Source organism: Cervus elaphus, chromosome 20, assembly GCF_910594005.1.
Source record: "Cervus elaphus chromosome 20, mCerEla1.1, whole genome shotgun sequence".
NCBI classification, from domain to species: Eukaryota; Metazoa; Chordata; class Mammalia; order Artiodactyla; family Cervidae; genus Cervus; species Cervus elaphus.
The window spans coordinates 112,578,124-112,593,675 of record NC_057834.1 but is presented as its reverse complement, the minus strand read 5'-3'; the positions used below and the strand labels follow the sequence as shown (position 1 = coordinate 112,593,675).

The 15,552-nt window shown below is 40.7% G+C and overlaps 1 protein-coding gene and 1 non-coding gene across 10 annotated transcripts in view; both read left to right on the top strand.

Annotated features, from left to right (window-relative positions):
* Nucleotides 1-15,552, top strand: part of TCEANC2 (transcription elongation factor A N-terminal and central domain containing 2) — a 44,157-nt gene that overhangs the window by 13,646 nt on the left and 14,959 nt on the right. For all 9 annotated transcript variants that reach the window (XM_043875576.1, XM_043875574.1, XM_043875573.1 and 6 more), the window contains exon 3: nucleotides 4,844-4,985. In XM_043875576.1, coding sequence (XP_043731511.1) covers nucleotides 4,844-4,985 — 142 coding nt within the window. The remainder of the gene's footprint in view (nucleotides 1-4,843; nucleotides 4,986-15,552) is intronic.
* LOC122678546 lies at nucleotides 6,880-7,010 on the top strand. The gene has a single exon (XR_006336204.1). It is a non-coding gene; the product is annotated as a small nucleolar RNA SNORA42/SNORA80 family (small nucleolar RNA).

Genomic DNA, 15,552 nt, shown 5'->3' with positions numbered 1-15,552 from the left:
TTCTCCTCTCTAGCTATGCAAGTTCTAGATGTCATCTTCTTCCAGTATGAGGCTATTCTATCTACATTGAAAATCTGTTGTTTAGTGTAGTCACCTTCATTAATTATCTTAGATAGATCCTCTAGATAGCTTGCTGCAGCTTCTACCTTAGCACTTGCTGCTTTACTTTGCACTTGCATGTTATGGAAACTTCTTCCCCTAAACCTCATCAACCAACCTCTGCTAGCTTCAAACTTTTCTTCTGCAGTTTTCTCACCTCTCAGCCTTCATAGACTTGAAGAGCATTAGGGGCTTGCTCCAGATTAGGCTTTGGCTTATGGGAATGTTATAGTTAGTTTGATCTATGAAAACCACTAAAATGTTATCAGCATTAAGTCTGTTCTGCTTTCTTATCATTTAATTTCCACCAGGAACTTTTCCTTTGCCTTTATGACTTGGTTAACTATTTGATGCAAAACACCTAGCTTTTGGCCTGTCTTGGTTTTCAACATTCTTTCCTTACTAAGCTTAATCATTTCTAGCTTTTGATTTTAAATGAGAGTCAAGCTACTCTTCCTTTCACTTGAACACTTAGAGACCATTGTAGGGCTGTTAATTAACCTAATTTCAATGTTGCTGTGTCTCAGGGAATAGGAAAGCCCAAGGAGCAGGCAGAAATGGGGAAATGACTGGTTGGTGGAGCACTTAAAATATTTATCAGACAAGTTTGCTGTCTTACATGGGCATGGTTTATGGCACCCCCCAAAACAATTACAATAGTAACATCAAAGATCATTGATCACAGGTCATAACAAATATAATAATAATGGAAAAAGTTTGAAATGTTGCAGGAATTACCAAAATATGACAGACACGAAGTGAGCATGTGTTGGAATAAATAGCATCTATAGGCTTGCTTGATGCAGGGTTGCCACAAACCTTCAGTTTGTTAAAAAAAAAAAAAAAAAAAAGCACTATCTGCAAAGTGCAATAAAGTGAAGTGCAATAAAACAAGGTATGCTTCTATGTAGTTTTATGGAAATCAGGCACAGAGTTTGGGGGCTGGATTTTAGGGCCACTATGAGGATTGCAGATAAAGGGGCTGGAAGTCAACATAGGGCTACCATATTTTTGAAAAATGAGCTAGAAAAATTCCATCCACCAATCTAAGGAATCAGCATGAGGATTATATCATCTCAGGGTTTGGGTTCAAAAAAAGTTGACCCCATAATAAATTAGAACCTCACGCTTATGACTCTGTGTGTGTGTGTGTGTGTGTGTGTGTGTATGTGTGTATTTAACTTCATACTATCTACAAAGCTGAAAAATTAACATGAAAACTGGTCCAGAACCAGGGAAATCCAAGGATCTTGACAAAGGCAAAGGTGAAATTTCCATGTTAAGACTCTTCTAAACCTAGAGTACATAGGATTCCCTTGGAAAATATTAAAAATGTACTCATGGTCAAAACTTACAAAACTTATAGTAAAGTAAATTACCAGGAGGGAGAATGAACAGGTAGATTTAAGTAATAGAATTTCTACTCCAGGAAACATAGGTAACAGTCTGAAAGAGATCTTAAATGTGTTAAAAATATTCACAGAGATAAAGAAAGGAATAGAAATGGTAAGAATAGGATAGTATGGAAAAAAATGGGCAGATTTAGAGGGAAAAAAACAGAATTTGTCCAATGAAAAACCATATTTGTTGACAAGCACATTGGACAGGTTAAAAGTAAAGTCATAGCTATGGAGAGAAATGCTGAATTGAAAGCTGAAAAAAGTGAAAGTATTAATCACTCAGTCCTATCTGACTCTTTGCGACCCCATGGACTGTAGCCCGCCAGACTCCCTGGCCCTGAAATTCTCCAGGCAAAAATACTGGAGTAGCCATTCTCTTTTCCAGGGGGTCTTCTCAACCCAGGGATTGAACCTGGGTCTCCTGCATTGCGGGTAGATTCTTTACCATCTAAGCTACCAGAAAGCCCAAATTGAAAGCTAGATCTGAGGAAATCACTGGAATGCATCCCAGAGAAATAGAAATATGGCAGAAATGTTAAGAGACTTGAAGGACAGGCCAAGAGACCATGTATATTTCTAGTAGGAGTTTTCCATAATGTAGAGACTTGGTATAGATTTCATTGATTATCTTAAAAATTGTAGGGACAAACACTAAAATGATAGAAATAGAATGTATAACTTCTAAGCCTTGAAAGAAAAAACAAGATTAAAGAAAACTCAGGCTGTTAAATAAAAGATAAGAAGAAAAAAGGCAAAGAGAAAGTATGTCCAGTATATCAGTAATCATGATAAATGTAAATGGATTAAACATGCCTGTTAAAAGATAGAAATTTTCAGATTGGATGGGGAAGGAGGAGCAAAATAAAGCAGCCATAAGCTAGTAAATCATGACCCAGAAAAGTTGAAGGATAGAAGACATATGAATATATAATAGGCAGGAGTTTACTGAAGCAATGTTTATAATAGGAAAAATATGAGGGGGAAAAAGTCCTAAATATGCATTAGGGGAATCGATTTTAATATTCTGAGATATTGTATATAAAAATAATGGAATAATATTCAATACTATCAAAATGGATCAACTGGGTTTATATGTATCAGTATGGGTAAGTCAAACTATATTGAGTGAGAAGTGCAAGTTGCATAATATGATATTTATATCTACTTCCTACTGAAAATATCCCTTACCTGGCTTCATTTGTGTTTCATGCCATTTAACACCAATGTTATTTTATATTATAACAGGTCATGGAAAAGTACTCTGTGTCAATTTTGGTTAGGGCTCCTAAAGACTGAAAACAAAGTGTGCATGTATACATGCTAAGTCGCTTCAGTCATGTCTGACTCTTGACGACCCAGTGGACTGTAATCTGCCAAGTTCCTGTGTCCATGGGATTCTCCAGGCAAGAACACTGGAGTGGATTGTCATGCCCTCCTCCAGGGGATCTTCCCGACCCAGGGATCGAACCCGTGTCTCTTATGTCTCCTGCACTGGCAGATGGGTTCTTTACTACTAGCGTCACCTGGGAAGCCTTGAGAACAAAACAATATGTATAAAATGGTGTTCCCAAAAGTTATTTAGACCGTCTGTGCAGAACTTGTGAAGGCATCTTCACAGTATGTGAAGACCAGTTTTGGAATCCTATCTTAGGTAATAAAGAAAGTTGAAGGTAAAGAAAGAAAGGAATAAAAATTCCTTTGGATAAAATGGGACGGCTGTGGTATTTTCTTTTGGAGAACTTGACCTCAGTTCCTGGAGTTGGTAGACAGAGACCATACCTGTGCCTGGGAAAGTCTAAAACCAGAGGGTTTTTACTGATGCCACTGAAAGGGAAGTGGTTGCATTCAGAAGGCTGTTATGCTCAGAGTTTTTCAGGGCAAAGATGTGGGCATAGCAGAGAAAATACTGGCTAACCTGGAGTTGAATTAAAGGGGCTTGGTTCACAAGGATCCTTAGAAGGGTAATGGAACCCCTACAGAGAATGTATGAAGCTGGTTGGCAGAAACTGGAGACTTAGGGTAGACCTCTATGTGGCTGGCTGGAAAAGACCTTGCCAGTGCTGTGGGAATACTACAGGTGAGATCTCAACCATGGGAGCTCTCCATGGAACCACAAAAACAACTCATGAGAGAGAGTCAGCTTTTGACTATCTGCCAAGTCTAGAGAGTACTGAAACCTGGTGAGCATAGCATCACAACCAAAAGTAAGGCTTTTCCTGACTGTTACTGTTCCTCCTTTTCCCAGTTTCAAACCTGGAAGGATCAGAGACCAAAGCAAACAAACAGCTAGGGAAGGAGGAGAAGCAAAGTTGGGGAGATGGAGAAGTCCCCAGACATCCCCTTCTCCTAGCACAGGCAGCTAGGCTAGACCCTGCCCAGGGAGGTAACTGAGACTTTTTTGTTTTTTTTTTTTTTTATTGAATTACCACATACATGTAGAAAAGTAGACAAATCCAGAGTGTACATCTTAAAAGATTTTCACAGAACACACTTGTGTCACCAGTATCCAGATCAAGAAACAGGACATGTACCAGAAGCCTGTGTGCCCCTTCCCAGATAGAAGCAACTTTATTTTTTGTCTCCCAGTTTATTTTTAAAAATTATTAGTGGAAATAATTTTAAGTGCAACATAGTACAAAGACGTTCCTCATCCCTTTCACCTGGATTCCTTAATTGTTGATATTTTACACTTAATGGAAAGATTCGTGTCAGCTTTAAGATGGTAGTTCTTTCTAGAAATGGAAGGAAGGGATTAAAGGGTGAAGGGCGTAAGGAGACTTGAACTTTACAGTGTTTTATTGTTTTATGTGAAATGGCAAAATGTAACTCATTATAAGTGGTGAGTTACTCTAACTTTTTGTGTTTGAAGTTTTAAAAAATTCTTCATACAAGAGAAGATTTGAGTTTTACCATCTAGGACGTAGGGAGCTGTTGAAGTGTGCTTTTTATTGTTGAAATAGCTATGTCTTTATGACTTCTCCGCTCTCAGTCCTCCGCTATGGATTAAGACACTTAAGTGAGCTATAGGGTTGGTTCACGTCAGCATCGTTTTTCTTTTCTTCTCCTCCTTTTCGCCTCTCAGTACTAAGTGCCCAGTGGTGTCTGACATGGTAAGATTAAAACTTGCACTTTTCCTAATAGATGTGACTCTCTTCCTGATTTGCAGTAAGCAGGGGCTGCTTTTAAGCAATTACCCATCATTTGGGGCCATCATACATACTGTGCTTTGGTTCAGGTCATAATCAATAATTCATATGTCAGTAGGAGCCCCATTAGTTCAGGTGAAGGCAGATGTCTTTCTAATCAAAATGTTCCATTTTCCAAATGACTTTTCTTTTTCCCAGAGAGTTGTGGTTATAGAAGACATAAAAAGATGGAAAACTATGTTGGAGCTTCCTGATCAAAGCAAAGAGAATCTAGTTAAAGTCTTACAAGAATTAAAGAAGAAAATACCTTCCAGAGAAGTGTTAAAGTCAACAAAGATAGGTATGTTCCTTCTGAATTTTATGAGAAGTGCTTCTGTTTTATCTCTTTCTTTCTTTCCTCCCTCTTGCAAACATTGTTGTCTATCATATCACTACTTCTCAAACTATCTGTGGTGAGAGACCATTGTTTAAAAAATTCTCCATTGATTGTAGACTAATACTTTTATAGTATAATAAAAATTATCAGGTAAATGAAATTAAAATATACGAAGTGCAAGCCCTATTTTTTAAAAAAAATTAGATTCAACAGATGTGGAAGTACTTTGTCAGACTACTATAAGAGTTTCTAAATGCTTACTTCAGTTTCTGCACTTATTGCGTGATCTGTGGGTAATGTTTTGAGTGTGCTTGATGCTGGGTGTGCAGAAATGAAGAAGACATGAGTGTGACCTCAAGGAATTTAGGGTATGGTGGAGAAACCAGCACGTAGACAAATGTAAGTAGTAAAATAGTTTAGATTAAAAGTAAAAACATATGAATAATGTCTGTGGTACCATTCTGATCTGTGCAAGGTGTATGCTGGCACAGAGAACAGAGTAGTCTTACATCTGGGGATTTCAGAAAAAACTCCATAGAAGTGGCAACAGGTCACTTAAACCTTGGCTTTTCTGTCTTGAGTAGAAATAACTTCCAAAGCATGGTTTGTAAAAGCAAAATGATAGCAACTTTTGCTGCTACATCACTTATTACAGCATTGGAGTTATCTTAAGAGGTAAGTCAGGAACTACATCGAATTACCATTTTAGTACAGTACACAACTGTGAATAATATGCGAGGGAGGGCCAACATGTGTTCCTCAAGCTGCTCCCAAGTCCCCAGGGAGTCCAGGGTAGTCATTCACAGCTGCTGTTCTTGCCCTCACCCGTGCAGCCATTGCCTTCTCTGCCTCCCCTGACCTCTTGTTCATGAGAAGCAGGAGAGAGAGTGGCTTCAGACTGGCGCTAACAGCTGGCAAGAGCTGTGTGAAATCCCCCAGAGGTTCCCCCAAGAGTCTTGAGAGTTGCACCCCTGTAATATAAACCAGAATCTGAGAAAATTAGATGCTTAAAGAACATAAAACCCTATCATTATAGCCAAGGAGATTCTCCCATCTGCTGCTGGATTTTCTCTTTATAGGTTGTGGTCACTAGAGGGCAATAAGACCATTCATATGAGCAGATAAGGTATTTCCACCAGTAGAGGGTACTAGTGGTTAATATTTTATGACATGTGCATGTACATATGTGTATATGTATGTTCATATTTAGGCACACCACAAATATACTTACAATCAGATCTTAAATGTCAACATAATAGACTGGAATTATCCTATAAAGACAGAACAGATGACAGTTTTAAAAATCATTTCTATTTGTCCTTTGAGTACAGTTGCAAGTATGCTAAGTGCAATTACGAGCATGCTTTCAAGAATGGGCGTGTCTGATGTTCAGAGATTTCAATTCAAGGATCATAATGAAACCACAACAAGGGGATATGACTTAGGAGGACCTGGAAACCATCCAGCATTTGAGTATTGACCTTATCCCAAGCCTTGCCTAAACCTGAGGTTGTGTGGAATATAAGGGTTGCGTTAGTTGCTAGCCTGAAGATTCATTTGTGTCACTGCCTGAGAATGTTTACATTCTCCCACCTTTAGAGTCCTTCCTGTCCCTGTCCCATGAGACTTCTGTGAGTGCTCTGATGATGGGAAGTTAGCCCAAGGAGCACATGTGTTGAGAGTAGAGAAGGTGTTAAAGAATGTGTCAGGCAGGGTTGTGTCATGTGAGCTGTCCAGAGAGAACATGGTGCATGCAGAAACTAAAAGGACTCTGGTATACTTGAAATGTAATCAGTTAGAGAGTCTGGATCAGATGGAAAAGGCTCTCGGTAAGTCATTTGAAACTGTTTGGTCTTAGGCATGGGTTTGGATTTATGGCAGGTTGGCCCCCTGGGCCTCTCATAGCATCCTATGACAGAGCTAACCAGCCCTAAACCATTGCCTGGCCTCTGTCTGTAGGCTGCAGGCACTGAAGTGGGTTGCACAGTGGGGGCGGGGGGAAACTGTTTAGTCTTTGCATGCGTATTAATTACCTCTCCCTGTGTACAAATTACCCCCAAGTTTAGCAGCTTAAGTATTTGTTATCTCACACAGGTTTTCTGAGGGTCAAGAATATGGGAGCTGTTTGTCTGAGTGTTTCTGACTCATGGTCTCTTAAGAAGTCACAATCAAGCTGTTGGCTGGGGCTGTCTGTAGTCATCTGAAAGCTTGAGCAGGGCTTGAAGATCTGCTCCTAATGGCTCACTTAGCATGGGAAACAACTACGCATGGGTTATGAATACCAGGAGGTGAGGATCAGTGGGGCTGCCTTGTAGACTGGCTGTCACAGCATGTGTTTCTTTAAATTTCACCTAGATATATTCTTCTTCCTGGACCTGCAGACTTATGTTCATTTGTAGAAGTTTTACAGCGGTTATCTCTTCAAAAGCGCCTCCTTTTCATTGTCTATTTCTTCATTCTGGGATTCTACAATTAGAAATAGGTTAGATCTTTAATTTTCCATGTCCTTTAGCTCATATGTCTCCTTGTTTCTCATAAAATTCTGGGCAATTTCTTCAGAGATATGTCTTCCAAGTCACTAATTCTCCTTTCAGTTGACTCTGATTTGCTGTCTCACCCATTCATCGAGTTCTTTCTTTCTGAAACCATTTTTTTATTTTTGCAAGCTTTCTTTCTTCCCCAAATCTGTTTCTTTTAAATGTTACTTGTACATATTTGTGATTGTGCCTTTTATTTCTGCAAACATATAGTGTATAGTTCTTCTGTAGTCATCTGACTGTTCTAATATTTGTTGTCCTTAGGGTTTAACTCTATTGTTTATTGTTTCTGTTGACTCTCCTGGTGTTTGCCTTTTCCTGTGCTTGTTGATTTTTCTTTTTTTTTTCGGCTGTGCTATGAGTCTTGTAGGATCTTAGTTCCCCAGCCAGGGATTGAGCATAGGCCCTCAGCAATGAAAGCACAGAGGCCTAACCATTGAACTGCCAGAGAATTCCTTGCTTGTTGATTTTTAATTGTGAGCTCATTATTTTCTTTCAATCTGTGGGAATTCTGTGGGGCTAAACTGGAAACATTTCTCTGTAGAGGGGATTGGCTTCTTTTTTTGTTTGTGCCAGTAGTCAAGGACCACTTCTGACCTGAAATGCTTTAGCACACCACTCAAGGATCAAGCACTCCCAGCTCAGAATCAGAGTCCCAGCATTAGCTCTCTCATTTCACCACTGACCCAAAGCAAAGTATTTCAGTAGTGTTGCTATTAGCATCAGCCCTTAGGATAACCCTATGCCTTTAGCCTCCACTTATTTTTTTTGAGATGATTTTTATCCAGAATCAAATTCTATTGCAGTGAAAGTGTAGCTTTAGTCCACTATAAAGCCTCAGATCCTAAAGATAATAAGTGGTTGTTATCAAAAGATTTTTGAATTCTTATTTGCAGTTTAGAAATACTGTCTCTGCATAGGGGAAGAGTGTTTGAGAAAAGCAAACTTGAAAGCAGGAAGCCCAGTTAGGAAGCTACTAAAACATTTAGATGAGAAATTAGGGTGGCCTGGAAGGGGTTGTAAACATGAGGATGGAGAAATGTGGTTGGAATCAAGAGACATAAATGCATTAAAATCCAGCGAACCTAGAAGTTGATTGGATGTTGGGGAATGAAGAGAAAAGAGTGAAGGCTGAGGCTCAGATTTCTGATACAGACAAATAGGTGTATGGCAGCATTACTCATTAGGATAGGAAACAGCATGTTTGGAGGTGGGGGGAATGGTAAGTTCAGTTTTGGACTCACTGTGTTTGACATATTGTGGGACATCCAAGAGGAAATATCCAACAGAATGTTGGATATATAAGGCTAGAGCTAAGGAGGGACTATAAATATATACTTGAGAGCCACCATCAGCATGTAGTGAGAAAGCAAGGCAATTGCCCAGGAAGAGTATGTAGGAAAAGCAAAGAGCCAAATCCCAAATCCTGAAGCACACCAGCAGGCAAGAGGCTTGTGGGAGATGGGGAAGGTGTGACCAGGGAAACAGGAGAGAATGTTGCTGTGGAATGAGAAAGAGTGCTTCTGAGATGGGATTGGTCAGCACTGTCCATTGTTGTCAAAAGGCCAAAGAAACTAATTCTAAAATTGCATGTTGGCTTTTGCAAAGTAAGGTCATTAATGATATTGCTAAGGACAGTTTCAAAGGCATGGTTAAGGGCAGAAGCTTGAGTGAAGAGGAGGTAAGGAGATGAACTGTGAAAATAGACAACTCTTTCAAGAAGTTTGGTATTGAAAGAGAGAGGTGGCAATATCAGAAAGGAATGTGGGATTGAAAAAAGTTCTAATTTTAAAAATAGAGAAGTCAACCTGTTGAGCAACAGGTTCGTAGGGAGGCCTTCATCAAGGAGAATGGACCAGACTTTGCAGGAATTGACTGTGGAAATGAGAATGCCAAGATGCCTCTCGTAGCCTCTTTACTGGCACTTGCTTTCTACCTTCACATACACTTAAATCTTCTCCTTTAATTGTCTGCCATCTTTTCCAGATACCTTGTTTCTCTTCTTCTTTATATAGTTAGATTCCTTTAAATATGATTAATAATCGCAACTCCCATTTCTGACTTTTCTACTCTTTCATTCTGTGCTGGCTTCACCCATAACCACTATTATTCTGTCTTGGGACACAAGTGATTTCATTCTATCCAAATCCAATAGTCTTGTCTCAGTTCTCATCTTCCCAGAACCATGAATTTGAGACCATTGATTACTTTTTTCTGTTAACATAAATGACACTGAACTTGTTGCTAATTCTTTATCTATTTTATAAATGTTTATTTCCTTGAAGTCCTTATCTGAGTTTGTAATTGCTTATTTAATTATTTACTTTGTTGTTTTTTTATTTTCAGTAACTCTGTGCCAGCAGGACCATGCTGTATATTTTAGTCACCAGCGTGTTTTAAGCATTAATGTGGCATATGCTCAGGATACATTCATCAAATGAATGAAAATGACAAAGTCAAACAAGGTTTTCTCCATGGTATTTGTAGCTTTCTGTATTCCTGTTTCTTGCCCTTCTCTGTTTCTTCCATCTTTGTTCCCTGTCCTCTCAGAGAGGACTGTTCCATAAAGCTCAGAGACCTCAGTCTTTGGCTCTGCTTTAGAGCGCTTAGCCAGAGAGGCTGTTCACTTCTTCAGCCTAACTGAGGCCTTAATTCAGACAGCTCCTGGATATGCATCTCCTATCCTGATCCATTTCTGAATCTTAGATTTTTAGAATTACTGTTCCAGTTTACATTACTACCATTTACAATAACATCTTGTTTTCATTTGCTGTATGGAATGGATTGTTTTCTATTGGCTTATTGTCATTCTGTCCCTTTTGTGTGAATTTTTGTGTTTTGTGTCTGTTGAGATCTTATAGTTTTTGTTATCTGTATTTGAACTTTATAAATGTCAATGTCATAAACGTCTAAATCCATTTAGCTACTTCAATTTATAAACAAGGAAATTCAGACTCAGACAGATGAAGTGACTTATCCAGGGCCACATCGTGGGTTAGCACCGGCGATGTAATGAGAACCCAGGTCTCTTGGGGCAGTGTTCTTTCTTGGTTAGCAGACTGCCATTGTGCCCTGAATCCCAGCCATATGTGCCTTTATTTTATTGGACTGTCTCTATGGGTTCTGCCATCTGCTCAAGCTCACCTCTTTTAAATCAGAATTTAGTGCCTTTTCTTGTGTACATCATATGGGAGTTTTCTCCTAGTATTTTCATTTTAGTCAGTGTTTGCTCTGACATAAACTCTCTAGGAGCAAATGTCCAATAGGCAGTTGGAGATGGAGAACTGAAACTCAGATGAGAGATATTTAGACTAAAAATCTGTATTTGGAACACATTTGCCTGGAGGCATTTGCTTAAAATCATTTAAGTGGATGAATTCTTTGAGTGAAAGAAAAGATTAAAGGGCTGAAGGATTGAAAAGAAAATATCCATGGAAGGAAAATGGAAAGAGGAAGAGGAGCTGCTGAAGAAGCGGATGGAGTGTAATTAGAGGAAGAGAACCAGGGCCATGCAGTGACACGTGGACTAAGGAGGAGAGTGTTTTAAGAGACAAGGAAAGTGAGTGGCCTCACTGTTCTCCAGTGGTCTTTGGAAGTTGAGGGCTCACTGGGCAAAAGCCTTTGGAGTTACCTCTTAATGGGGCCTCTGTGACTGGAATACCTTTTTTTAAAGGAAACCACTGGGCAGGAGGTGGCAGGTAAATGGCTGACAAGGCGGTGTAGTGAGGCCTCGCACCCTGCCTGGGAGGCAAGCATGCGCTACTTCTGCAGTACTGTGGATATAAGTAATCTGGGAAAGGTTTTAGGTCAATCATATTGATCTGATTTTCATTTATAATTGATTAACAACAAAAAAAAACCCTATACTTACAAAATGCCTTCCTCTCTATGACTTCCCTGGAGGAGGAAATGGCAACCCACTCCAGTATTCTTGCCTGGAGAATCCCATGGACAGAGGAGCCTGGTGAGCTACAGTCCATGGGGTCACAGGGTTGGACACAACTGACTGACTAACACACTGACTTCATTTGATCCATATAACAATTCTATAGGGTAAATATTATTATTTTCTCATTTTACAAATGAGAATACTGAGGCTTAGAGAGTTTGAAGTAACTTGCCCCAGTTCAGGAAACAAAATAAGCTACAAAGCTAAGAGGGACTTAGGCCATGTCTTGCCACCTCCTGAAACCCAAAGATGTACCTTGGCAAGCCTATACTGGGGCTTTAAGGCCCAGATGAAACATAATCTTCTTTGTGAAGCAAAAGTGTTTGTTGAATGAATAAATGAGTTAGTGAGTGAATGAATGACTGGGTATGTGATTTGACTTGCCCAAGTTCACAGAGTAACTTAGTGGGAAGGTACTTTCCAATGGCCTTCCATTCTCAGGTTGTTCTGTAGGTTCACATTGCTTTAGCAATCCCAAACTACTGAGAAGCTCCTGTATTCATTATCTATGAACAGTGCCATAACAAACTGCCATAAAATTGTTGTTGCTATTGTTGTTCAGTTGCCAAGTCGTGTCCAACTCTTTGCAAACCATGAACTGTAGCACGCCAGGCTTCCCTGTCCTTCACTATCTCCCAGAGTCTGCTCAAACTCAAGTCCATTGTGTCGATGATGCCATCCAACCATCTCATCCTCTGTCACCCCCTTTCTCCTCCTGCCCTCAACCTTTCCCAGCCTCAGAGTCGTTTCCAGTGAGTCAGCTGCTAGCATCCGGTGGCCAAAGTATTGGAGCTTCAGCTTCAGCATCAGTCCTTCCAGTGAATATTCAGGGTTGATTTTCTTTAGGATTGAGTAGTTTGATCTTGCTGTCCGAGGGACTCTCAAGAGTCTTTCCCAGCACCACTATTCCAAAGCCAGAAAAGTAATGATTTAAACAACAGATTTATTATCTTGCATTTCTGAATGTTAGCCCTTCAGTACAGGTCTCAGCTAAAATCACGGTGTCAGTAGGGCTGCATTCCTCCTGGAGACTCTAGGGGAGAACTGGTTTCATTGCCTTTTCCAGTTTCTAGAAGCCACCTGCTTTCTGTGGCTTGTGATTCCCTTCCTCCATCTCCAAAGCTGGCAATGGTGGGTTGGATTTTTCTCACACCTCATCTCTCTGACCCACTCTTCTTCTCTTCTGACTTTAAGGACTTATGTAATTAGATTGGGCCCACCTACATAATCCAGACTCATCTCCTCATTTGGGGGTCCTTAACTTTAATCAGGCCTTTTTCCATGTAAGGCAGCATATTCACAGGTTCTGAGGTTTAGGGCATGGATATCTTTGGGAACATTATTTTGCCTATCACAGTGCTCCAATGACACTGTGCCCTTTCAGCTTCTCTGCTCTTGTTCACTCCAGTGCTTGTCAAGACTTAGGACAAGAACTGCCTCTTGCATGGTATTCCCTGGCCCATTTGCCAGCCAGATTGACTTCTTTGTCCTTTTGGCTCTCCTTTGGCTTCCCCTTTCAATACTGTCTTAGAACCTGTGACACTTTGGTGCATTTGTTTTTGTTTAGATGTCTTCTTCTGTGCTTAGACCTCTGTGGGGCTCCTTGAATAAAGAGCTATGTCTTGTTCAACATTCTATCGCAAGGTCTAGCACAGGGCCTGGTACTTACTAAGTATTTGATAATGTTTGTTAAATGAGCAAAAGACCACTTCCTGCAGGGAATTTGTCTTAACAATGTGCTGGGATGCAGAAACCCCATACTCTTCAACCCAGGGGACTTGACCTAGATCATAAGACCAGCCAGTGGCACTGCTTGCTTTAAAGCATAAACTTCATGGAGCAAATAATGACTTTTTGCAGATCATTAACTTCCTTGATGTAGCTACTGACCAACTTGTGACCTTGGGGAAAGGTCATGGAGCCTCATTTTTTCATCTGAATCAGGAGGAGGTAGGACTGTGTGATCACTGGAGGCAGCAGTATAGGTTTACTACCCGAGCTCCGGAGCCAGACTGCCGACGCTTGAAACTTGGCCTTGCTGCTTGTTTGCTGTGTGCTGTGCAAGCTCCTTAACCTCCTAGTTCCTCAGGCTCTCCACCTGTCAAACGGCATCATCATAGCACCTGCCTCATAGGGTTGTTCTGAGAATTCATTGACTTAAATGTAAAGTGTTCAGTGCAGAGGCTGACTGTCATTATTCTTATCACGAAATTCACTTTCTGATCTAAAGTTTCATTTTGCCTTGTTTTTTATAGAAGGCGGTTCCTTAGACCTCCCTCTTCTCTTTTCCCGCCCCAGACTGAATGCCTTCCCTGCGGTCACTCTTGCCTCTGTCACCCTCTTGCTGGCAAATCTTGCATCCCCCATTCTCCTTACAGCCCTGCCCTGCTTGGCGTGTTTCCCTGGTGTTGGGAGAGCCTTCTGACCAGTCTGGGTGGGGCTGCTGTGGGGGACACTGTGGAGTATACTGCCCCCTGTGGGCCAGGAGCAGTGGTCACTTGTCCTGGCCTGAGAGCCCAAGTCTTCTGCCATTTGGCCATCTCTCAGGACCTGTGCTCTTCTGATTTGGGAATATCAAGAAGGTGAACAACATTATCTCAACGGAGCTTTATTGAACACTCCTTGTATGCCAGTCCTTAATGACAGAGGAGGACAGGGTGTTGGGTTAAGTGTGCAGACTCTAGGGTCAGGCGGCTGTGCTCAGATTCTGGCTTCCGCGCTTACTAGCTGTGAGGCCAGGGCAGGATGCTTTGCTGAGCTTCAGTTTCTCACTTGTAAAAAGAGATATAACAATAGTATTTAATTCATTGTTTAGTTATTAAAAAATGAGATAATTCCTATAAAATTTGGAGTAGTAAGCAGGAAGCATTCTTAGCAGTGGGTAAGAATTAGAACCTTTTCATTCAGTACTTTACAGTATAGCTCCATTATTTTGTTTGCAATTGTGTGATTTTTCCCAATCAGCTGCATCCATATTCAGATGTTACTACAAAGCCAATTTGAAAGCCAAATGTAAACTTTTTTTTTTTTTTTTTTTTAATTGATTCAGTTCAGCAAACATTTCTTGATTGATTTGTGGTAGGCACTGTGCTGGGAGCTGGGAATGTATTTTGGAGTAAGGAGTCAGGTGTGGGGTTCTGCCCCCAAGATGTTTACATCAAGCTTAGAGGGAAAAATGAGCATTTAACCTTTCTAGGCAGAGGAAACTGTGAACTACGGTACAGAAATGTCAGAAGGCCAGACAGCCTGACCCCAAACAAGGGCATGCAAACTGTTCTCTATGACTAGAACTTTGTACCTAGGTGGCAAGGTGTAGGAAGGTTGAGACTGAGGGGAGGGAGGAAAGAGAGAGACATAGTAAGAGATATGGCCAAAGAGGTTCCAGGTCATTGAGGGCTTGAGTCTATACTGAGAAATTAATTTGAAGACAGAGGAGAAAACCACTGAAGGGCTTCCAGTAAGGGAATGATGTGATCAAATTGTGTTTTTAACAGGTTAATTTAACTTTAATGTGGAGGATGAATTGGAGAAAGCCAGTCTGGGGACAAAAATTGGTTAGTAAGTCATTGCAGTAAACCGGTGAAGAGGTGATGAGGACCTGAATCAGGGCAGCAGTGAGACTAAAGCGGGAAGTGAGAAAAAGGAAAAGTTATAGGAAATGTTAAGGAGATAAAATGATGGGTGAGTAGCACTGCCATGGAATACAGGAGGAGGGACTGAGGGGGATGTGATGAGTTCCACTTTCCATTTTAGGAATGTTGAGCTAGAGGTGGCTTGCAAAATAAGCAAATGGAGCTGTCCAGCAGGGGCTGGATACATGGGTCTTGAGCTCAGTGAGAGCCTTTGAAGTCATCTGCTTGCAGATGGTAGTTGGGCCCCAGGAGTGGGTAAGATTACTTAGGAAAAACAGTTGAAGAAAGAAGAGAAGAGGCCAGCCCAGCTAGGCTGCACTGGTAATTAAAGGTTTGGCAAGGCACATACCAGCAGAATAGATGGAGAAGGAAGAGGAGAACCATTAACAGGTGGTACCTCAAAAAGGAAGCAG